The sequence below is a fragment of the Salmo trutta genome, chromosome 15 (genome assembly GCF_901001165.1).
Source record: "Salmo trutta chromosome 15, fSalTru1.1, whole genome shotgun sequence".
Classification (NCBI taxonomy): Eukaryota; Metazoa; Chordata; class Actinopteri; order Salmoniformes; family Salmonidae; genus Salmo; species Salmo trutta.
Genome location: NC_042971.1, coordinates 20,573,983 through 20,598,098, shown reverse-complemented (window position 1 = coordinate 20,598,098; position 24,116 = coordinate 20,573,983). Strand labels below are relative to the sequence as shown.

At 43.4% G+C, this 24,116-nt stretch overlaps 1 protein-coding gene across 2 annotated transcripts in view; it reads right to left on the bottom strand.

Moving 5' to 3' along the window:
- Positions 1-24,116, bottom strand: part of LOC115148600 (double C2-like domain-containing protein beta) — a 363,678-nt gene that overhangs the window by 153,837 nt on the left and 185,725 nt on the right. For both annotated transcript variants that reach the window (XM_029690640.1, XM_029690641.1), the window contains one exon: positions 9,821-10,000. In XM_029690640.1, coding sequence (XP_029546500.1) covers positions 9,821-10,000 — 180 coding nt within the window. The remainder of the gene's footprint in view (positions 1-9,820; positions 10,001-24,116) is intronic.

The following is a 24,116-nucleotide window of genomic DNA, read 5'->3' as shown; positions in this document are numbered from 1 at the left end:
AAACAATTGGAAATGAATGTTTAAAGTTCAACTTATATTCCTAAAATGTAAGTTGAAAATTTTGCTGCTTCCTGTTTACAAGACATTTTGATAAATAGCCCAATGTCAAAACACAGTTTTAAATTGCATAAACATTATACATAAACAGTTTGTGATATTTTGAAAACCTAAACATAAAATGTACTCTCTACACAGTACTCTCTACACATACATGTGCGACAATAGCGATCATATTACTTGTATTTTTTTTTTACCTTATAAACTGCACATGGGTGGAATGTGCTGTTAAAACCGGAGATATTTTTACATCACTGGATAGAGGACAACCTGCTGAACACAGTCAGCTACATTTCAGAATGCACATTTTGATACGGGGCCACTAAAACAGAAAGAGAAACGCTACACTGTTTTGTCAATCACTCATAAATGATCACGTTGAAATTATTTTATTTTTATTTCACCTTTATTTAGCCAGGTAGGCTAGTTGAGAACAAGTTCTCATTTGAAACTGCGACCTGGATAAGATAAAGCATAGCAATTCGACACATACAACAACACAGAGTTACACATGGAGTAAAGAAAACATATAGTCAATAATACAGTAGAAAAAAGAAAACGAAAAGTCTATATAGAGTGAGTGCAAATGAGGTAAGATAAGGGAGTTAAGGCAATAAATAGGCCATGGTGGCGAAGTAATTACAATATAGCAATTAAACACTGGAATGGTAGATGTGCAGAAGATGAATGTGCAAGTAGAGATACTGGGGTGCAAAGGAGCAAGAAAATAAATAAATACAGTTTGGGGATGAGGTAGATAGATGGGCTGTTTACAGATGGGCTATGTACAGGTGCAGTGATCTGTGAGCTGCTCTGACAGTTGGTGCTTAACGCGGGAGATATGAGTCTCCAGCTTCAGTGATTTTTGCAGTTCATTCCGGTCATTGGCAGCAGAGAACTGGAAGGAAAGGCGACCAAAGGAGGAATTGGCTTTGGGGGTGACCAGTGAGATATACTTGCTGGAGCGTGTGCTACGAGTGGGTGCTGCTATGCTGACCAGTGAGCTGAGATAAGGCTGGGCTTTACCTAGCAGACTTGTAGATAACCTGTAGGCAGTGGGTTTGGCGACGAGTATGAAGCGAGGGCCAACCAACGAGAGCATACATGTCGCAGTGGTGGGTAGCGTATGGGGCTTTGGTGACAAAACGGATGGCACTGTGATAGACTGCATCCAAATTGTTGAGTAGAGTGTTGGAGGCTATTTTATAGATGACATCGCCGAAGTCGAGGATCGGAAGAATGGTCAGTTTTACGAGGGTATGTTTGGCAGCATGAGTGAAGGAGGCTTTGATTGCAATATAGGAAGCCGATTCTAGATTTCATTTTGGATTGGAGATGCTTAATGTGAGTCTGGAAGGAGAGTTTACAGTCTACCCAGACACCTAGGTATTTGTAGTTGTCCACATATTCTAAGTCTAAGCCATCCAGAGTAGTGATGCTGGACGGGCGGGCAGGGATCGATTGAATAGCATGCATTTAGTTTTACTTGCATTTAAGAGCAGTTGGAGGCCACGGAAGGAGAGTTGTATGGCATTGAAGCTCATCTGGAGGTTAGTTAACACAGTGTCCAAAGAGGGGCCAGAAGTATACAGAATGGTGTCATCTGCGTAGAGGTGGATCAGAGAATCACCAGCAGCAAGAGCGACATCATTGATATATACAGAGAAGAGAGTCGGCCCGAGAATTGAACCCTGTGGCAACCCCATAGAGGTCCGGACAACAGGCCCGCCGATTTGACACACTGAACTCTATAAGAGAAGTAGTTGGTAAACCAGGCGAGGCAATCATTTGAGGAACCAAGGCTGTCGAGTCTGCCAATAAGAATGTGGTGATTGACAGAGTCGAAAGCCTTGGCAAGGTCGATGAATACGGCTGCACAGTAATGTCTCTTATCGATGGCAGTTATGATATGACCATGACCAGCTCTGAATCCAGATTGCATAGCGGAGAAGGTACGGTGGGATTCGAAATGGTCGGTAATCTGTTTGTTAACTTGGCTTTCGAAGACCTTAGAAAGACAGGGTAGGATAGATATAGGTCTGTAGCAGTTTGGGTCAAGGGTGTCACCCCATTTGAAGAGGGGGATGACCGCGGAAGCTTTCCAATCTTTGGGAATCTCAGACGATACGAAAGAGAGGTTGAACAGACTAGTAATAGGGGTTGCAACAAATTCGGCAGATAATTTTAGAAAGAGATGGTCAGATTGTCTAGCCCGGCTGATTTGTAGGGGTCCAGATTTTGCAGCTCTTTCAGAACATCAGCTATCTGGATTTGGGTGAAGGAGAAATGGTGGGGGCTTGGGCGGGTTGCTGTGGAGGGTGCCGGGCAGTTGACCGGGGTAGGGGTAGCCAGGTGTTAAGCATGGCCAGCCGTAGAGAAATACTTATTGAAATTCTCAATTAAAGTGTATTTATCGGTGGTAACAGTGTTTCCTAGCCTCAGAGCAGTGGGCATCTGGGAGGAGGTGCTCTTATCCTCCATGGACTTTACAGTGTCCCAGAACTTTTTTGAATTTGTACTACAGGATGCAAATTTCTGTTTGAAAAAGCTAGCCTTAGCTTTCCTAACTGCCTGTGTACAGTGGGGGGAAAAGGTATTTGATCCTCTGCTGATTTTGTACGTTTGCCCACTGACAAAGAAAGAATCAGTCTATAATTTTAATGGTAGGTTTATTTGAACAGTGAGAGGCAGAATAACAACAGAAATATCCAGAAAAACGCATGTCAGAAATGTTATAAATTGATTTGCATTTTAATGAGGGAAATAAGTATTTATATATTTATTTATTTATTTATATATATATATATATATATATATATATATATATATATATATATATATATATATATATATATATATATATATATATATATATATATACTGCTCAAAAAAATAAAGGGAACACTTAAACAACACATCATAGATCTGAATGAATGAAATAATCTTATTAAATACTTTTTCCTTTACATAGTTGAATGTGCTGACAACAAAATCACACAAAAATAATCAATGGAAATCCAATTTATCAACCCATGGAGGTCTGGATTTGGAGTCACACTCCAAATTAAAGTGGAAAACCACACTACAGGCTGATCCAACTTTGATGTAATGTCCTTAAAACAAGTAAAAATGAGGCTCAATAGTGTGTGTGGCCTCCACGTGCCTGTATGACCTCCCTACAACGCCTGGGCATGCTCCTGATGAGGTGGCGGATGGTCTTCTGAGGGATCTCCTCCCAGACCTGGACTAAAGCATCCGCCAACTCCTGGACAGTCTGTGGTGCAATGTGGCGTTGGTGGATGGAGCGAGACATGATGTCCCAGATGTGCTCAATTGGATTCAGGTCTGGGGAACGGGCGGGCCAGTCCATAGCATCAATGCCTTCCTCTTGCAGGAACTGCTGACACACTCCAGCCACATGAGGTCTAGCATTGTCTTGCATTAGGAGGAACCCAGGGCCAACCGCACCAGCATATGGTCTCACAAGGGGTCTGAGGATCTCATCTCGGTACCTAATGGCAGTCAGGCTACCTCTGGCGAGCACATGGAGGGCTGTGCGGCCCCCCAAAGAAATGCCACCCCACACCATGACTGACCCACCGCCAAACCGGTCATGCTGGAGGATGTTGCAGGCAGCAGAACGTTTTCCATGGCATCTCCAGACTCTGTCACATCTGTCACGTGCTCAGTGTGAACCTGCTTTCATCTGTGAAGAGCACAGGGCGCCAGTGGCGAATTTGCCAATCTTGGTGTTCTCTGGCAAATGCCAAACGTCCTGCACGGTGTTGGGCTGTAAGCACAACCACCACCTGTGGATGTCGGGCCCTCATACCACCCTCATGGAGTCTGTTTCTGACCGTTTGAGCAGACACATGCACATTTGTGGCCTGCTGGAGGTCATTTTGCAGGGCTCTGGCAGTGCTCCTCCTGCTCCTCCTTGCACAAAGGCAGAGGTAGCGGTCCTGCTGCTGGGTTGTTGCCCTCCTACGGCCTCCTCCACGTCTCCTGATGTACTGGCCTGTCTCCTGGTAGCACCTCCATGCTCTGGACACTACGCTGACAGACACAGCAAACCTTCTTGCCACAGCTCGCATTGATGTGCCATCCTGGATGAGCTGCACTACCTGAGCCACTTGTGTGGGTTGTAGACTCCGTCTCATGCTACCACTAGAGTGAAAGCACGGCCAGCATTCAAAATGACCAAAACATCAGCCAGGAAGCATAGAAACTGAGAAGTGGTCTGTTGTCACCACCTGCAGAACCACTCCTTTATTGGGGGTGTCTTGCTAATTGCCTATAATTTCCACCTGTTGTCTATTCCATTTGCACAACAGCATGTGAAATGTATTGTCAATCAGTGTTGCTTCCTAAGTGGACAGTTTGATTTCACAGAAGTGTGATTGACTTGGAGTTACATTGTGTTGTTTAAGTGTTCCCTTTATTTTTTTGAGCAGTGTATATATATTAAATTATGCACGAAGGGGGAGCTAAGGTTGTACGTCCTAAAAAAACATTTACAAAGCTCAAAAAACACACGGAATCTGGGAAAAATGTGTACATCAATTTCTAGAAGACAGCTACATTTTAAAGTGTTGCATTTTGATTCAAGTGGGTCGCCAAATCGGTAAGTGTAATGCAACACTTTTTTTGTTAATCATTTCCATCGGTATCACGCTGAAATAAATAGTATGGGGGGCATACATTTGGGTGTAGTGCTGTTTAAACTAACACTATTCAAAGCCAACACGGAAATTTGGAATAACCTACACATGGTTGGTTAGATGAGAACTTGTAGAAGGCTTTTATCTGTCATTTGGAATGTCGGATATTGATTTCAGAAGGCTGCCATCATGTAAAAGGGAACAAACCACTTTTTCTATAAGTTAACTTCAACAAATCACAACACGGCATAGGATATCAACAGTGACAAAGGTTGGCTGTTATTTAACTGTTAGTTTGACTGTCAAATCCGTATATTGGTGTGTTGCCAGCAACTTTTATAGAGTCATGCGCACACAAAATCAATGGTACAAAACCAAAGATATTAATCTGTTTAAAGCAATCATTCTTATGTCATCGTGATGACTGTAAACCTTTATACTAAAATCAGCAATCTGGGGTAAAAAGATGGTGTAATTCAACTCAATTTTATGGGGTGAAAATGCAACCTGGTAAGGTACAGTAGGAACAAACTGTCCATATTAGGGAAATTAGCTAATATAAAAGTTTATTTGCCGAAATAATTCAACATGTAAATTTAAGATGATAGTATATGTTGCCCACTCACAAACTATTGCAACAATGACATCTATTTCTCACTCATTTAACAATTTAGAGTAAAAAAAAATGCTCTCAAACACAATTTAACCGGGCGCAGGCCTCGAATTTCCCTAATTTAACCGGGCAGCAGGCCTTCAATGCCCGCTTGTGTTGCTGTAATGCCGAGAAGAAAACAAATCCATGCCCTGCGGCCAAAGTGGCCATTGTGCCCTCGGGCTGAATATAATAATTATAATTACTTTCTCCCTACGGCCAATCGCCGTGCTCTGAAGCATCTTTCACTCACATGGCTCTCTGGTCGCCTCCTTATCACAGGCCTGGCAGCACCAAAATACAAGTGAAGAAAGAGACATCGGGGGACAGAACGGCGCGCGTCAATTCCGGGGTGCACATTGAAGATGTTAGAAGAACCGTCCAGACGTACTTTTCCTCAGCCAACTAGATGATTAACGCCAAGCAAAAGCACTAGCCTATGTCATTCTACTACCCCCCCATAGTATAAAAGTTGACATATTCTATTGGTCAGCTTGTCATTCTGTACGAGGAATATCATCCAAACAGACGCTGGAACAGAAAGTTGTGGGAGGAAAGATCCCAAATTCATAGAACTATTGTACATGAAAAAAATGTTAAAGCAATGAGGCTGATGCAAGTAACAAAGTGTTTAAGAGCGTTGGGCCAGTAACCAAAAAGGTGCTGGTTCGAATCCTTGAGCTGACTAGGAGAAAAATCTGCTGACATGCCCTTGCGCAAGGCACATAACCCTATTGTTCCTGTAAGTCGCTCTGGATAAGAGCATCTGCTAAATGTGAAAAATAATAATCTACGTTTAACTTAAAATGTTGACAAACTATTATTTCTTCACATTATAAGCGCAGCAATGCACACAGCAGTAGGCTGCACATTTTCCAAAATGCAATTAGTGGGAAAAAAACGTACTCAAAAGCACACTACAAATGCGAGAGGTTTGATTTGACAGAAAGGAACATCATTTTTTAAATGTTGAAAGAGCATGGGTTGCCAATATGACTAGGATTGTGGCTTTGGCTGCTGGACAACTAAAGAAAGTTGATATGAGAAAAATTACCCACTGGTTTCAATGGCACATGAAGAAGTGTTAATAAAATAATTCCCTCAACATTCCTATGGTTCGAATTTCTACTGACTCTGAAAAACACAAAAGAAAGATTCCCAGCGTCCCTGCTCATCTGTGTGAATGTACCTTAGGCATGCTGCAAGGAGGCATGAGGACTGCAGATGTAGCCGGGGGAAATAAATTGCAATGTCCATACTGTGAGACGCCTAAGACAGCGCTACAGGGAGACAGGACGGACAGCTGATCGGTACATCCGAACATCACACCTGTGGGACAGGTACAGGATGGCAACAACAACTGCCCGAGTTACACCAGGAATGCACAATCCCTCCATCAGTGCTCAGACTGTCCGCAACAGGCTGAGAGAGGCTGGACTGAGAGCTTGTAGGCCTGTTGTAAAGCAGATCCTCACCGGCATCAACGTTGCCTATGGGCACAAACCCACCGTCGCTGGACCAGACAGGACTGGCAAAAAGTGCTCTTCACTGACGAGTCGCGGTTTTGACTCACCAGGGGTTATGGTCGGATTCGCGTTCATCGTCGAAGGAATGAGCGTTACACCGAGGCCTGTACTCTGGAGCGGGATAGTTGTGGTCTGGGGCGGTGTGTCACAGCATCGTCGGACTGAGCTTGTTGTCATTGCAGGCAATCTCAATGCTGTGCGTTACAGAGAACACATCCTCCTCCCTCATGTGGTACCCTTCCTGCAGGCTCATCCTGACATGACCATCCAGCATGACAATGCCACCAGTCATTCTGCTTGTTTTATGCGTGATTTCCTGCAAGACAGGAATGTCAGTGTTCTGCCATGGCCAGCGAAGAGCCTGGATCTCAATCCCATTGAGCACGTCTGGGACCTGATGGATTGGAGGGTGAGGGCTAGGGCCATTCTCCCCAGAAATGTCTGGCAACTTGCAGGTGCCTTGGTGGAAGAGTGGGGTAACATCTCACAGCAAGAACTGGCAAATCTGGTGCAGTCCATGAGGAGGAGATGCACTGCAGTACTTAATGCAGCTGGTGGCCACACCAGATACTGACTGTTACTTTTGATTTTGACCCCTCCTTTGTTCAGGGACACATTATTCAATTTATTTTAGTCACATGTCTGAGGAACTTATTCAGTTTATGTCTCAGTTGTTGAATGTTATGTTCATACAAATATTTACACAAACGCAGTTGACAGTGAGAGGACGTTTCTTTTTTTGCTAAGTTTATAAGCAGTGGTGGTGGTGAGACATTAGTTAAATATTGAAGTGAGAAAGCATCAAGGGCAACATCTTGCCAAAAGAAACACACCTTCTGCATTTCAACTACCTCCTACCTTCATTATCCGAGGTAGTCCAGTTTCTTGTAAGACGTATCGTATGACTCCTTCATTGTGGGTTTCTGAGCCAATCACGTGTTGCTGCAAATGTGTCTTTCTAATTGCCCTATTTGTACTGCACATATCACACAGCTTGATTACAATTAATTTGCTCCTCCATGTTGCTAATGTGTGCTTCCTTATGCTTCCTCAGTAAAACGGTGCCCAGGAGGATTGTGGCTAGGAGGATTGTGGCTAGAAAACGTCTGCTTCAACACAAGTGTTCTGGCCCAGTGCACTCGGGATGAAGTAGTAGCACAGGCTAATACATTTCTCCATTCTGTCCAAGACATTAAGATTGAATTGTTCCAAGTTCGTACAGCAGTAGATGAGGTATATAATATTAGCAATAGCTTATAACCTCTATCCCACTGTTGGCCATGATGGAGCACTGATAGGTTTCTACCATTCTGTCCAAGACAGATCTAATGGTTCCAAATGCATACAGCAACAGACTAACGCATATGATCTCAGCCGCAATACCTCCTACCTTGAAACATCCTCCTCCTACCGCAATACCACATACCATACCAATACTACTGGTTGTCTATCTAGTGTATTGTCAAAGGTACTTGGACCTGGCATTGCTTTACAGCCTGTATCCAACCTACACTCACTATTGCACTTAAACATTACTAGCCCTAGTTGTTTTCGCCATACTGTAAATGTACAAATTATTTTGTCCTCGACAATGTAAACCATTATATAACAGATGAAGAAGGGCTTGATTCCACTTCAGATCAGGGCTACTTTCAAATTGAGTGCAACTTCATGTTCCTGTCTCCTCTCCATAAGAGAGCTTTGCACTGTCCACAAGGGCATAGTTCAACATCTGTCAAAACTGGTCTATTCCACCCACTTTGTGGCATTGCCATTCCATCCCCCAATTCGGTGCAGGATTATAGGATAGGCAGGGCAGCCCTAAGACCTCTGCGTTCCAACAGAGCACTTCACTTTGTATGGATTAAACCTTTAGTGGACTGCCCTGCTGTCACACTAACCTGTATTCACTATAGTGTTGAAAAGGCCCATTGGCACCCATTGGAGAGAAATTGGAAGAAATTGAAAACTGATCTGGAGACCATTGCAAAATGCTGTAAGAGTGACATGCTTAGGTGACACTCACACATCAGCCCGCACAGTCATCAACAGGGAAGCTTCTGTTAAACGTTGTCAATAGTGATCAGTGCTCTTATAAGGGTTTTGCTATTAGAGCATGCCAGCAGTAGGTTCCACGACAACCACTCACTGTAAGACACAAGAAATAAAGAAATGTACTTGTCAAAGAAGGTGCATTGCCTTGGCCGGCGACAACAGTGACCAGACTGGGGCAGATGCACGCATGTCTCACACACACAACAGTAGCTTGCACATGCGTGCACACACATATACTAATAGCTCATACGTGTCACATGCAGAAGCACACAGACACACACAACAGGAGCCTGCCAGCCTCGCTGTTTGGCCGGCTGCTCGCGTGTGGATGTAAACAGCCCTCTTGCCGAGACTCAACAGCACGCCCACAAATCCGACCGGAGCCCACTGCATATATCCTGCCTGCTAATTTAAAGCTAGTCAGAGAAGGCATGAATCACCCAGCTGAGAAGCCTCGGCACAAAACAGGGATATGAGCCCAGCCTTTAATCATCACATGCATAATCACATCACTTCTTATGCTGGTATAAAAAAAGACCTGTGCTTATGGTACAACGGGAGTCTATAGTGTAGGAGTGTATGAGTGTAATGTTGCAAGCAGGAAGGGGAAGCAACAGCCGCTCTGCGACAGCAACAGTTGGCTCTCAACAGTCAGAGAGTTAGCTACGCCACAGAGAGGAAGACGCACAGACACACCGGCCCACAGCAACCACAGGTACTATAGAAGAAAAAGGAGGAGAGAGTGAGAGAAAAGGAAGAGGTAAAAAAGACTCAGCCACACCTGACGGTTACTCGGCAACCAGACATTGAAGAAAGGATCGAAGGAAGAAGAAGAGGACAAAAACGAGAGAGAAATTGTCTCTACTCACTTGAGTCGTCAGAGTCATAGCCTTCCATGTCCGGCTCCTCCTCCTTCTTGCCGGTTGCTGCAGCGCCGCCAAAGGCCCGGCCCGGGTCGTCATCGGTGTGGGAGCATGCCGGGTCATCCCCAGAGTTGTGGCTGGCCGAGGAGGAGCGCAGCGAGCTAGCCCGGATGAGTGCGGGGGGTACTGTGGGGGGGAGACCCCGCGGGTAGCGGGGGAAGTAGTCAGAGATCTGCTTGATGGGCTGGATGGGGCCAGGGCACACATCAATGGCCATGTGCTCCTGGATGCTGATGGTGGTCTTCTCGCCTTTGCGTTGTGTCATGCATGCGATCCCTTGGAGCTCCCACCCAGCCCAGTCAAGACCCAGTCAAAACAATAACAATTCCCCAGCTGCCTCACAAAACACAAAAAAAGGCTTCTCGAAAAGTAAACTAATAACACCAAAGCCAGCCAGACAACATTTTTATGGAATGTTTTTCTCTTTTTAAGTTGTTCCTCTGAAGTCTATCCCTAAAGAAAAAGCCTGTAGCCCCAGTGGAGAGAGAGCTCCTGGCTGTGAGTGAGATGAGTAGGTCCTGGTGGCGCCTCGGACTCCCCCCTTCTAGCCTGCGCTGCACTGGGCTACATGGAGAGCCGTGGCTGGTCCACCCTGCAAGCTCTAACCATGCTGTCGGTCTGCCTAACACACACTGCTGCTTGCCTGCCTGCACTCTCTACAGTGCTCTCTCTCTCTACATCCCTCTCTCCCTCTACCTCTACACCCTATCTGCAGCTGTGTGTGTGTGTGTGTGTGTGTGTGTGTGTGTGTGTGTGTGTAAGGGAGGGAGGGAGGTATTAGTGAGGAAGGAGGAGGGATCAGCTGATGTCACTGCTTAGCAACCGAGCAGTAAACAGGAACCACCGGTGCGGTTACTTAATTATGCTATTAGTCCCCATCCATCTGTCAGCAGGAAGGTGGCTCTGCCGTGTGTGTGAGAGAAAGGGTAGAAAGAGAGAGATATTGCAGAAAATACCTAAGTGTGTGTGCGTGTGCGTGTGCATGTGCGTGCAAGCTGTGGAGTGAAAGAGAAAATGTGCGTCTGAGGGACCACAACCGTAAATGTAAGTGTGTGTGTGCCCAGGAGTGTGTGTGTGAGAGAGAAGTGAATAGCTCTGTGTGAGAGAGTGAGAGTTTTGTGTGTCACAGACAGGGAGAGTGTTGGGAACTAACCGGCACTTCCAAAATCCCCAGCTACTTAAAGACAATTTTGGAATGAGCAGTGAGACAATTCAGTATGCCATATCAGTATGCCAGGTCACCACCTCACCAAATAATCTCTAGTGAAACAGGTGCTGAATAACTACGATCAACAATCATCAATAATAACAATTAAGAATTGAAAAATTGTGTATCTGAGTAGTAACACTCCTCACATATTACAGCCCAGGTGGTTGTGGGTTCAATCTCCACAACCACTTATGCTGGGTCTTAATTTAAATCAGTCATTATCAAAAATGATGAGAGTCACGACTACATAGAGAGTGGGCAAACAACCTCCCCCTGGGTTGAAAGTCGTTACTGTTCTTGAAAATCACTGAAATTTCGTAGGACATTTTTTCTTACCTTTTTTAACTACATAACGTTAAAAAATAGTATTTTTCGCATATGTAGTGGTATGGTGCGGGAGATAATGGATTAGTTTAAAAGTGGTGAAATACCCCTTTACACACCATTAGATCTGAAAGTGTTTTTATGAGTCCATATTCATGTGACTTGAATTGCCTTTTTGCAAAGCATGTGCTTGAAAATGGGCCCCAAACATTGATTGTGTGTGTTTTCAGAGACACCTGTTCCGAGAGCGGAAATTTTCCATGGTGCCTGCTCACAATGCAAACAGTGATGCATCGAACACACTGATAATTTAGACATCCATAACAGTGACTTTAATCTCACTTAAAAGATCATGAGCCCACATGACATGAGTCTTACTTGAGTTTGACAGGAGTCAGGCAAGTCATGTAATCCATTCATCAACAAATCACCTGATTAAGCAATCTGTCAACCTGCCATTGAAAATGTACATTAGAAAAATAAAGTATCTTATCAAAAACTATAGAAAAGAATAACCAACATGCTCAGAAATACATTTGCCCTCTTTTGGGGTCTGTTCTTGTCATAATTGAGAAATAAAAAATAACACCTTTTCACTGACATTTGAGTGATTAAATACAATTAAGCTATTAAGTCATCCACATGTCAGTGGTGTGGGGTGGACATTTAAGGGAAAATACTGAATGAGAGCAAATTAATTCCCAATCTCTTTCTGACAATCCCTCAGGAGGATTTCTCTTTTTGATCCTTGAAGGTACTTACGAGTGCACATTTAATTTGCATTCACTTTCCCAATCTTTACACAAGGAAAACAAAGACCAAAGTAAAAAAATAGGAAATGCCCATGTCCATTGCCCTCGTTCACAGAGGTAAGATGGGAGAGAGTTGATGGACAGAGTTTCTTATGAAATCAATATTCGAGTGAGGTGACAAACAGGCAACACCATTTGTGGGACATGATGTTAAATAGGTTGACGAGATGATTGCAAATGGTGCCAAACGTGTTGCTTTCTATCTGGAGTTTAACGCTTCAAAGAGGCTATCTTACGTATATGGAAAACTGAAGAGGCCATCTTATCTATCTAAAGGAGATTCTGAAGGTTCTTTAAAAAATGTGGTCCCGCTTTATTGGAAGTGTATCTTATGAAGGCTTTATAAAGCATTTGTATAGGCTTTATAAGCACTACATAAATAAGTTACAGTTAATCTATAACCGTTTTTCATGCTCTATAAAGGATTAATACATGTGAACAAATAAATTGTGGTTCTTTAGAGAGTATTATATACAGTTATAGATGATTTGTGAAGCATCTATGTAGTGCTTTTGAAGCCTATAAGGTTTTATGAAGCCTTCGTAAGATGCACTTCAAATAAAGCGGGACCAAAAATGTGTTAGATGGACACTGGTACATTTCCAACCTCACTTGCTATAGGTTCTGTTACAGTATGCGCTTTGATTTGGAATATTGGAATGCAATTTAAAAGAGACGTTTTAAATCGATTAACATTTCACAGATATGTTTCATAACTATGGCTTAATCAATTATACTCAAGGAACTAAAATGTTGCATTGTGTGATAACGCACTATAACGCACTACTGAAAAAAGTGGCCACGTGAAAAAGAGCGTTCAGATAAAACATAGGCATATTCCAGGATGTAAGAGAACCTTTAATGGAGATTTGTCCAACACGCCAGGCAAACTCCACCCTCTTGATAAAGATTACGAGAACATTGCAAGGGCAGACCAGAGCAGCTCCAAATTCAGCCTGATCCTTCTCAACCATAAGTGGTGGGCGTAACTGTGTAGAACAGTGGGTGTAACCGTGTGTAGAACAGTGGGTGTAATAGTGTGTAGAACAGTGAGTGTGACCGTGTGTAGAACAGTGGGTGTAACCGTGTGTAGAACAGTGGGTGTAACCGTGTGTAGAACAGTGGGTGTAACCGTGTGTAGAACAGTGGGTGTAATAGTGTGTAGAACAGTGGGTGTAACCGTGTGTAGAACAGTGGGTGTAACCGTGTGTAGAACAGTGGGTGTAACCGTGTGTAGAACAGTGGGTGTAACCGTGTGTAGAACAGTGGGTGTAATAGTATGTAGAACAGTGGGTGTAACCGTGTGTAGAACAGTGGGTGTAACCGTGTGTAGAACAGTGGGTGTAACCGTGTGTAGAACAGTGGGTGTAACCGTGTGTAGAACAGTGGGTGTAACCGTGTGTAGAACAGTGGGTGTAACCGTGTGTAGAACAGTGGGTGTAATAGTGTGTAGAACAGTGGGTGTAATAGTGTGTAGAACAGTGGGTGTAACCATGTGTAGAACAGTGGGTGTAATAGTGTGTAGAACAGTGAGTGTGACCGTGTGTAGAACAGTGGGTGTAACAGTGTGTAGAACAGTGGGTGTAATAGTGTGTAGAACAGTGAGTGTGACCGTGTGTAGAACAGTGGGTGTAATAGTGTGTAGAACAGTGGGTGTAATAGTGTGAGAACAGTGAGTGTGACCGTGTGTAGAACAGTGGGTGTAATAGTGTGTAGAACAGTGAGTGTGACCGTGTGTAGAACAGTGGGTGTAATAGTGTGAGAACAGTGGGTGTAATAGTGTGTAGAACAGTGAGTGTGACCGTGTGTAGAACAGTGGGTGTAATAGTGTGTAGAACAGTGGGTGTAATAGTGTGTAGAACAGTGGGTGTAACCATGTGTAGAACAGTGGGTGTAACATTGTGTAGAACAGTGGGTGTAATAGTGTGTAGAACAGTGGGTGTAACATTGTGTAGAACAGTGTTTGAAGCCTCTTCTACAAAAGAAACCTGCATCATCTTCAGAGCTGCTGAGAGTTGCACTGCTTTGGTGAGACACATTGGGTATGGGAATTAAATGGTACTTGTTTACATGGTTTCCAACTGAATCTGTAGAAAACATGTACTACAGCTTATGATGACTGTTTAAACAAAGTGCTCATAACTTTTTTCATGAGGTTTGCCTCCGGGTGGGGGAGTTCATCTGAAGATGATGATTAAAGCCAACAGTTCATTTTAAATTGCGATCATAAGGTCAAGTCTACATACTTTCACTCGACACAAAATAATCATACTGTACACATCACTGTGTAAATTAAGTTGATATAGTGAGAATTGTCATGTTTGCAAAATACAATTATTCTCCATCAACAAGGATCAGAACATTTGCACCACATCAAACTTGCATAACATATTATTCTATGGCAGCCATACTAGTGGCTCCTGCGTAACACTGACTGGTGATAACGGAAGACAAATTCTTCAGGCGTACTAGTTTGATAAAAGGCAGAATCAGCACTCTTTTGCTCCCTGCCGAATAAGCAGAGAGCAAAGGGATAGGAACGAATGCATGGGGAAGATGCACTACGTGGACACCTGCTCGTCGAACAACAAATTCCAAAATCATGGGCATTAGTATGGAGTTGGTCTCCCCTTTGCTGCTATAACAACCTCCACTCTTCTGGGAGGGTTTTCCACTAGATGTTGGACACTGATGTTGGACGATTAGGCCTGGCTTGCAGTCAGCATTCCAATTCATCCTAAAGGTTTTCGCTGGGATTGAGGTCAGGGCGCTGTGCAGGTCAGTCAAGTTCTTCCAAACCGATCTCAACAAACCATTTCTGTATGGACCTCGCTTTGTGCACAGGGGCATTGTCATGCTGAAACAGGAAAGGGCCTTCCCCAAACTGTTGCCACAAAGTTGGAAGCACAGAATTGTCTATATGCTGTAGCGTTAAGATTTCCCTTCACTGGAACTAAGGGCCCTAGCCCAAAACCATGAAAAACAGCCCCAGACTATTATTCCTCATCCACCAAACTTTACAGTTGATACTATGCATTCAGGCAGGTAGCGTTCTCCTGGCGTCCGCCAAACTCATATTTGTCCGTCAGACTGCCAGATGGTGAAGCGTGATTCATCATTCCAGAGAACGCGTTTCCACTGGCATTGCGAATGGTGTTTTTAGGCTTGTGTGCAGCTGCTCGGCCATGAAACCCATTTCATGAAGCTCCCGAATAACAGTTATTGTGTTAACGTTGCTTCCAGAGGCAGTTTGGAACTCGGTAGCGAGTGTTGCAACCGAGGACAGACAATTTTTACGCAATACGCGCTTCAGCACTCAGCGGTCCCGTTCAGTGAGCTTGTGTGGCCTACCACTTCGCAGCTGCTCCTAGACGTTTCCACTTCACAATAACAACACTTACAGTTGACTGGGGCAGCTCTAACAGTGCAGACATTTGACGAACTGACTTGTTGGAAAAGTGGCATCTTATGACGGTGACACGTTGAAAGTCACTTAGCTCTTCAGTATGGCCATTCTACTGCCAATGTTTGTCTATGGAGATTGCATGGCTGTGTGCTCGATTTTATACACCTGTCAACAACGGGGGTGGCTGAAATAGCTGAATCCACTAAATTGAAGGGGTGTCCACATACTTTTGTATATATAGTGTATAGTAGAACATTTACATCAAGAGGTGGATGGTAAGAGCTTAGTAGTGGTAGACCATAAATAACTCCAGTATTAAAATAAATTTGCATTGCAACACAGTCACAGTGCAGCATAATGGAAAGTCCAGGGGCCTCAATTGTGAACAGAATTACTTTTTCACATACGCGAAGAATGCACCCTTCTGCCAATCTGAACGGAGTATTCCGCCAAACACTGGTTTAAGAACAAATATATTTCAACGTACTCAGTATGTTGATAATGAGGCCCCAGGTATTTGAGGATATTGGTTGAATTAAGCCCACAGCCTTCTGTGTAGAGCACTGTAAGACATGGACACTAGTAGGGCTGTTGCAGTGACCGTATTACCGCCACACCGGCAGTCATGAGTCATGACCGCAGTAAAATTCCACGTGACCACAGAGTCACGGTAATCTCCTTTTATGCACTCTGGACATGCTTTGGTAGTACCCAACTTGCTAACGACCATCAGGCCCTAATGGCCTGGTACTTAGGGTTCTATTGTCTTTGACATCAATGCAAATGAAATCGAAAATCACATCCAACACTTATCATCAAAACAGTATTGTACTTTTTAACTTTATCAATTTGAAGAAAGAAGTTCAACAGCAGGTTTACATTTACATTTAAGTCATTTAGCAGACGCTCTTATCCAGAGCGACTTACAAATTGGTGCATTCACCTTATGATATCCAGTGGAACAACCACTTTACAATAGTGCATCTAAATCTTTTAAGGGGGTGGTTAGAAGGATTACTTTATCCTATCCCAGGTATTCCTTAAAACCTCTTACATCTACACGTTCCGCTAGCGGAACGTCTGCTCCAATATCCAATGATGGGCGGGGCGCGAAATTCAAACTCCTCTAAATCCGAAAACTTACACTTTTCAAACATATGACTATTTTACAGCTATTTAAAGACAAGACTCTCCTTTATCTAACCAAACTGTCCGATTTCAAAAAGGCTTTACAGCGAAAGCAAAACATTAGATTATGTCAGCAGAGTACCCAGCCAGGAATAATCACACAGCCATTTTTCAAGCTAGCATATCATGTCACATAAACCCAAACCATATCTAAATGCAGCACTAACCTTTGATGATCTTCATCAGATGACACACCTAGGACATTGTGTTATACAATACATGCATGTCTGTTCAATCAAGTTCATATTTATATCAAAAACCAGCTTTTTACATTAGCATGTGACGTTCAGAACTAGCATTCCCACCGAACACTTCCGGTGATTTTACTAAATTACTCACGATAAACGTTCACAAAAAGCATAACAATTATTTTAAGAATTATAGATACAGAACTCCTCTATGCACTCGATATGTCCGATTTTAAAATAGCTTTTCGGATGAAGCACATTTTGCAATAATCTAAGTACATAGCCCGGCGTTACAGGGCTAGCTATTTAGACACCCTGCAAGTTTAGCCTTCACCAAAATCACATTTCCTATAAGAAAAATGTTCTTACCTTGCTTGTTCTTCATCAGAATACACTGCCAGGACTTCTACTTCAATAACAAATGTAGGTTTGGTCCCAAATAATCCATCGTTATATCCAAACAGCGACGTTTTGTTCGTGCGTTCTAGACACTATCCCAACGCTAAATCTCGGCCACGAGCATGACGCAAAATATGACAAAAAATTTCTAAATATTCCATTACCGTACTTCGAAGCATGTCAACCGCTGTTTAAAACCAATATTTATGCAATTTATCTCGTAGAGAAGCGATAATATTCCGACCGGGAATCTGCCTGTCTGTAAACTGAGGAAAAAACCGAAAGCCGGGGGCGGGGCGTGTCACGCGCCTAAGGCTTAGTCCATTGACTGACCACTCAGCTTTTGCTCTCGTGTGCTTCAGCCAGGGCTTTGAATTACGTCATTCCTGTTTTTCCCGGGCTATGAGAGGCCATTGTTGACGTGCGAAGTGTCACGTAAGAGCAGAGATCCTTTGTAAACGACAGAGATAATAAAGAAGGGCAAGAAATGTTCAGACAGGGTACTTCCTGAACAGAAGCATCTCAGGTTTTTGCCTGCCATAGGAGTTCTGTTATACTCACAGACACCATTCAAACAGTTTCAGAAACTTTGGAGTGTTTTCTCTCCAAAGCTAATAATTATATGCATATTCCAGTTTCTGGGCAGGACTAATAATCAGATTAAATCGGGTACGTTTTTTATCCAGCCGTGAAATTACTGCCCCCTAGATGTAAGAGGTTAAAGAGGTGGGGTTTCAGGTGTCTCCGGAAGGTGGTGATTGACTCCGCTGTCCTGGCGTCGTGAGGGAGCTTGTTCCACCATTGGGGTGCCAGAGCAGCGAACAGTTTGGACTGGGCTGAGCGGGAACCGTGCTTCCTCAGAGGTAGGGGGGCCAGCAGGCCAGAGGTGGATGAACGCAGTGCCCTTGTTTGGGTGTAGGGCCTGATCAGAGCCTGAAGGTATGGAGGTGCCGTTCCCCTCACAGCTCCGTAGGCAAGCACCATGGTCTTGTAGCGGATGCGAGCTTCAACTGGAAGCCAGTGGAGAGAGCGGAGGAGCGGGGTGACGTGAGAGAACTTGGGAAGGTTGAACACCAGACGGGCTGCGGCATTCTGGATGAGTTGTAGGGGTTTAATGGCACAGGCAGGGAGCCCAGCCAACAGCGAGTTGCAGTAATCCAGGTTGAAACTGAGTGGAAAACATGGTCGTTGTGGATGTTTCAAACCCTAACACAAAGAAATGGACTGCGCTTTCTAAGGTGATGATTTAATTCAAAAACACCAATACGCATATTAGAGCTTATGCATAGTCTTATGAGGCCAAGCCCGAAAAAAACGATTGTGCTGTTACACAATACATAAGGCGGCTTATATGCAGCTTGTATGCATGGAGGACTGGAGATGCTAAACTTGTTTATGTTAATTAATGGTCAATTACCGTGACACCTGCAGTCTTTTGCATGACAATAACCGGCTGACAAATGTTTATGACCGCTGCAGCCATAGACACTAGTTTACAATGTGCTGTATCAAGATGCAGTGTGTACTCTGTATTGGAGAGACATGAGGCACCAGGGGATTCCAGGATCCGAGAAGAGAGCTCGATTCAGAATCAGGAGACGGAGAGGAGAGGGGGATCAGATCAGTTGACGCAAAGCCTCTCTTTGAGGTGCAGATGTGATATGGAAATAGAACATTGTGCCCTCACAGGTTGCAGTGAGAACTGGGCTCTGCATCACTTTTGCGAGACAAACACCCAATCTATGGAAAGGAGTGTCATGCTGTATAGTATTCCCACATTATGTTTTAAATATTGTTTGTCCCAATATGAATTTATTGAAATAATAGTAATTACGAGACTGAGAACGTCGATGTACGTTGATAGGCAAGTCATTTATTCAAACAGAACGTAAGCAACAAACGGTGGCTGCCCTTCTGTAGGGGTGGGAGGGCCAATAGATTAGAGGTGGCAGAACGAAGTACTTGTGTTGTGTAGCGTTTGAGCTTATCCTGAAGGTAGGGAGTCGCAGTTCCTCTTGCTGCTCCGTAGGCAAGCACCAGGGTCTTGAAGAGGATGCAAGCCTCGACAGGAAGCGTGCCAGTGGAGTGTGCGGAGGGGTGGGGTTACATGGAAGAACTTGGGAAGGTTGAAGAACTTGGGAAGGTTGAACACCAGGCAGGCTGCGACGTCCTTGATACGTCGCAGGGGTTTGATGGCATAAGCAAGGAGCACCGCAAACAAAGAGTTGCAGTAGTCCAGACGGGAGATGACAAGTGCCTGGATTAGCACCTACGTACGCCGCTGCCACGGAGTCGTCAACCGTGATGGAGAGGTCTTGGAGTGGACAGGGCTTCTCCGGGAGGAAGAACAGCTCCGTCTTGTCGAGTTTGAGCTTAAGGTTGTGGGCAGACATCCAAACGGAGATGTCTGCCAGGTATGCAGAGATGCGTGTCGCCACCTCTGTGTCAGAAGGGGGAAAGAGTAAAGTAGTTGAGTGTAATCCGAATAACAATGATAGGAGAGACCATGTGAGGATATAACGGAGCCCAGTGACTTGGTGTAAAGAGAGAAAAGTAGAGAGCCCTGGGGGACACAGAGCCCTGGGGGACACCAGTAGTGAGAGCATGTGGTGCAGACACATATCCTCTCCACACCACCTGGTAGGAGTGACCTGCCAGGTAGGATGCAATCCAGCAGTGTGCAGAGCCTGAGAAGCCCAGCCCTGAGAGGGTTGAGAGGAGGATCTGATGGTTCATGGTGTCAAATGACAGTCTTCTCTCTGTCTCCTCACTTTACCGCTTGACCAATCCCTCTCACACTTTCATTGTCCTCTTTCCTCCCTCTCTCTCACACAGCAATTTCCAACATGGCAAAGTGTTTTTGCATTTGCTACCTGTGGAATTGTTGCATAAAGCAAATCATGCTGGCATGGGGGAATGAGCTACAAACCCTCAAACCTAGTCAGTCAGGGAATTGTAGGATTAGTTCTGGATTTGTGTGTGTGCGTGGGGGGGGGGGCTTGTAAAACAAACCAGAGAGCATGATATTCTGAATACTAATGCTATTGACTTGTAAACATGAAACAGGAAGAAATGGGAGGATGTAAGGCATTTCAATACATTCAAATAGGTAAAGTATTACAGGTTAAAATAGATCGTTTGGGTTATTTATTTCCCCAGAGTCAGGTGAACTAGTGGATACTATTTTTATGTCTCCACGTTCAGTTTGAAGGAAGCTGCCTACTAGCTTTAGCGCAATTGCTTACTAGCATTAGCACAATGAGTGGAAGTCTATGGGAACAGATAGCATGCTTGCTGTACCTGTAGACTTCCAGTCATTGCACAAACGCTAGTTAGCAATGGCTCGCAAAACTTCCTTCATACTGGGCACAGAAACATAAAAATGCTATCCATGAGTTAATCTGACTCTGGGGAAGTAGATAAAGGGATATCCCTTGAACTATCCCTTTAAAAATATTTGCAGCACAAAAAACCTCTGCCCAACATAAGCATGTGTACAGATGTCGACACTACATATTCTCAACGCAATTTCATGCTTTGGCACGAAGGTGTGTGTGTTTACAGGGAAATTGTAGGCAACCAGGGTAATAATGCCTTGATACACACTCATCTCGATAACTGGGAATCCATGCAAAGATAGGGCTATATTTTCAGAACACAGAGGAGAGATTCCAGCTGTGAACATGCAAATCCCAATGATGTGTGTGAACACGGTGAATGAACAAGATAAAATGTTGACGTGAAGCTTTGTTACCTCGGACAAGACCATGATTCTCTGACTTTATCATTATATTCCCCAATGTTTTGTTACATTGAGCTGAGGGTGGTGAGATTTGTGTGGAATAGATTTGGTCTCAACCAATGCAAACAACAACATAATAGTTATCAAAGGTAGCTTTCGTTACTGATGGGGAATCATATGAAACTTGCAATAACATACAGTAGGAAAAAAGTAAATGTGAATTTAGAAGGGCCAATACCGCTTTCATAATTCTTTCTAACAGATTATAAAGCATGACATTTCAATCTAAGAAAGACATTGGAGAAATACATAATCAGAGAACACCCAAACGGTTGTTTTTCCATGATTCCATTTTACCATGTCATACATTAACCTGTCCACAGTATAACTTAATAAATGGGGAACCCATAAAAAATATGAACTCTAAACTATTGACTTCAGTGGACCAGCGACTTAATCCAAGACACCACGAAGTCTGTGCAGTGTGAAAATACATAATTCATGAATTAATACATTATGAGCTATTATACAGATGCTAGAAATACTTCATTTGAGCACGTGGCTAGATATGCATACGGCACGTGTACAAAATCTCGAATACATAAGCAGGGGAGTTGTGGGAATGTAGAGCAGGAAGCCCATAAAGAATAGGTCTACCCGAGCATAGGCCCTAGTGTCAGATTCATACACATTGTGTTTTCCGAGCAGTACAAATCACTGACTGCTTGTATGGTGACAATGACATTTAAACCTGGTAAGATTGCCTATTCAATGAACTAGATTACAAATATTGAATATACAATATGCACATTGTGATGTCTTCTGGCCTAGACTATATTCTGTAATACCGTCAAGGTAAGCAAACATTTAAGCAATTTGGGAGAACAATCACATTTTCATACAAAACTGACAACTCTACTGTGACAGGAAGCTAAGCGGTCTAGGTACTGAAACTGTGCTGATTGCGTTTGATTGTGCGAGGACAGTATCTGTGGTTTCAGAAAGCCCACATGGGTGATCTTGCCCAGAAATCACTGCCAACAACCAATTACACTTTGTGGGAACCTAATATTGGCATTCTTTGACAAGGTCCATACAAATCAGAGCCTTAGTTGGAGCCAGGTCTGTGAACAATATAAACACTAGAAGATTGTAAGTAAATGGTAGAATAGAACAAACACAATCCATTATTAGGCCTTATGCCAATAAATGAGATGAAGAGACAGGAGCTTCTGTTCTCTTAATCAGAGTACACCAGAAGACGGCAAAGAGCAAATGAACAGGGATTTTTATTTTCAGAGATAAATACAAGGCACCTACGCAATGGTTGGACCACTGTACGGCAGTAACTGGAGAAGGGACTGTAGGGTACTTACTAGGGACTGAGGTATGGTGTTTTTATTGGTTACTGAGGTACAGAGCTGTAGTAGGTCAATTCCTGGGCACAAAGTTTCCAGAGTAAAGTTTATCTTCAGAGACATGGGGAAAACTCCAGGACTGTCCATCTCCAGGACTGAGGGAAGACATCTGAAGTAGAGTTCTTCTCAGAGCCGCGATTGAGATCCGAACTGGATCCGCCAAATTCCCACCCGAACCTGACATGATCCAGTCATAAAAATAAAAAAAAGTATATTTCCGATCTGATACGGATCCCGAGGTGGACCAGAGTTGAGAGACAATTGAGACAAACACCTGGCACCGACAGATATGGCAGCTCTGCTTCTAGCTCCTAAGCAACTTTGCAGTATTTGATTTTTTTTGTTTGTTATTTCTGACATTATTAGCCCAGAATTGTTTTTGTGTTATTACCAGTGGTGGAAAAAGTACCCAACAATTATACTTAACATAATTTCCGGACTATTGAGCGCATCTGAATATAAGCCGCACCCACTGAAATAAAAAAAAAGTATTATTTTGAACATAAATAAGCCGCACATGTCTATAAGCCGCAGGTGCCTACCGGTACATTGAAACAAATGAACTTTACACAGGCTTTAACGAAACACGGCTTGTAACAAAAATAAATAGTCTTTAACGGCTTGTAACAAAAAAATTTAAATTAGCAGTAAACAGTAGCCTACCAAGAAAGTCATTGGTCACTATCTTCCTCCTCCTGTGCACTGAAACCACTGAAGTCATCTCCTTAAAAAAAAATTGAAAGTGGGAAAAATTCATATATCAGCCGCGTCATTGTTTAAGCCGCGAGGTTCAAAGCATGGGAAAAAAGTTGCGGCTTATAGTCCGGAAATTACGGTAAGTAAAAGTAAAGATACCTTTAAAGAAAATGACTCAAGTAAAAGTCACCTAGTACAAATATACTTGAGTAAAAGTATAAAAGTAAATATACTTAAGTATCAAAAGTAAAAGTATCAATCATTTCAATATTCCTTATATTAAGCAAACCAGATGGCGACATTTTCTTGTTTTTTTAATTTACGGAAAGCCACGGGCACACTCCAACATTCAGACATAATTTACACACAAAGCATGTTTAGTCCGCCAGATCAGAGGCAGTAGGGATGACCAGGGATGAAACGACTACTTTTGGGTGTCAAGGAAAATGCATGGAGTAAAAAGTACAACATTTTCTGAAGGAATGTAGTGAAGTAAAAGTAGTAAAAAATATAAATAGTAAAGTACAGATACACAAAAAAAACAACATAAGTAGTACTTTAAAGTATTTTTTACTTAAGTACTTTACACCACTGGTTATTACATAGAGCCGGAAATACATTTTGGATATCAGAGTGGCGGTAACTCACCAGCATTGTGACCAGGAATACGACTTGCCCGAATTGGATCATTTGCTCGTACCCCCCAGGACAATGAACTTATTCCAGAGGCTGCTCCAAAACACTGCCGGCAGAGAAGAGGTATTCGGAGTGGACTTCTAGTCCGACTTCGGATGCTTGCACATCATCCACCACTTCCGAGTATATTACTCGCTAATGTACAGTCTCTGGATAATAAAGT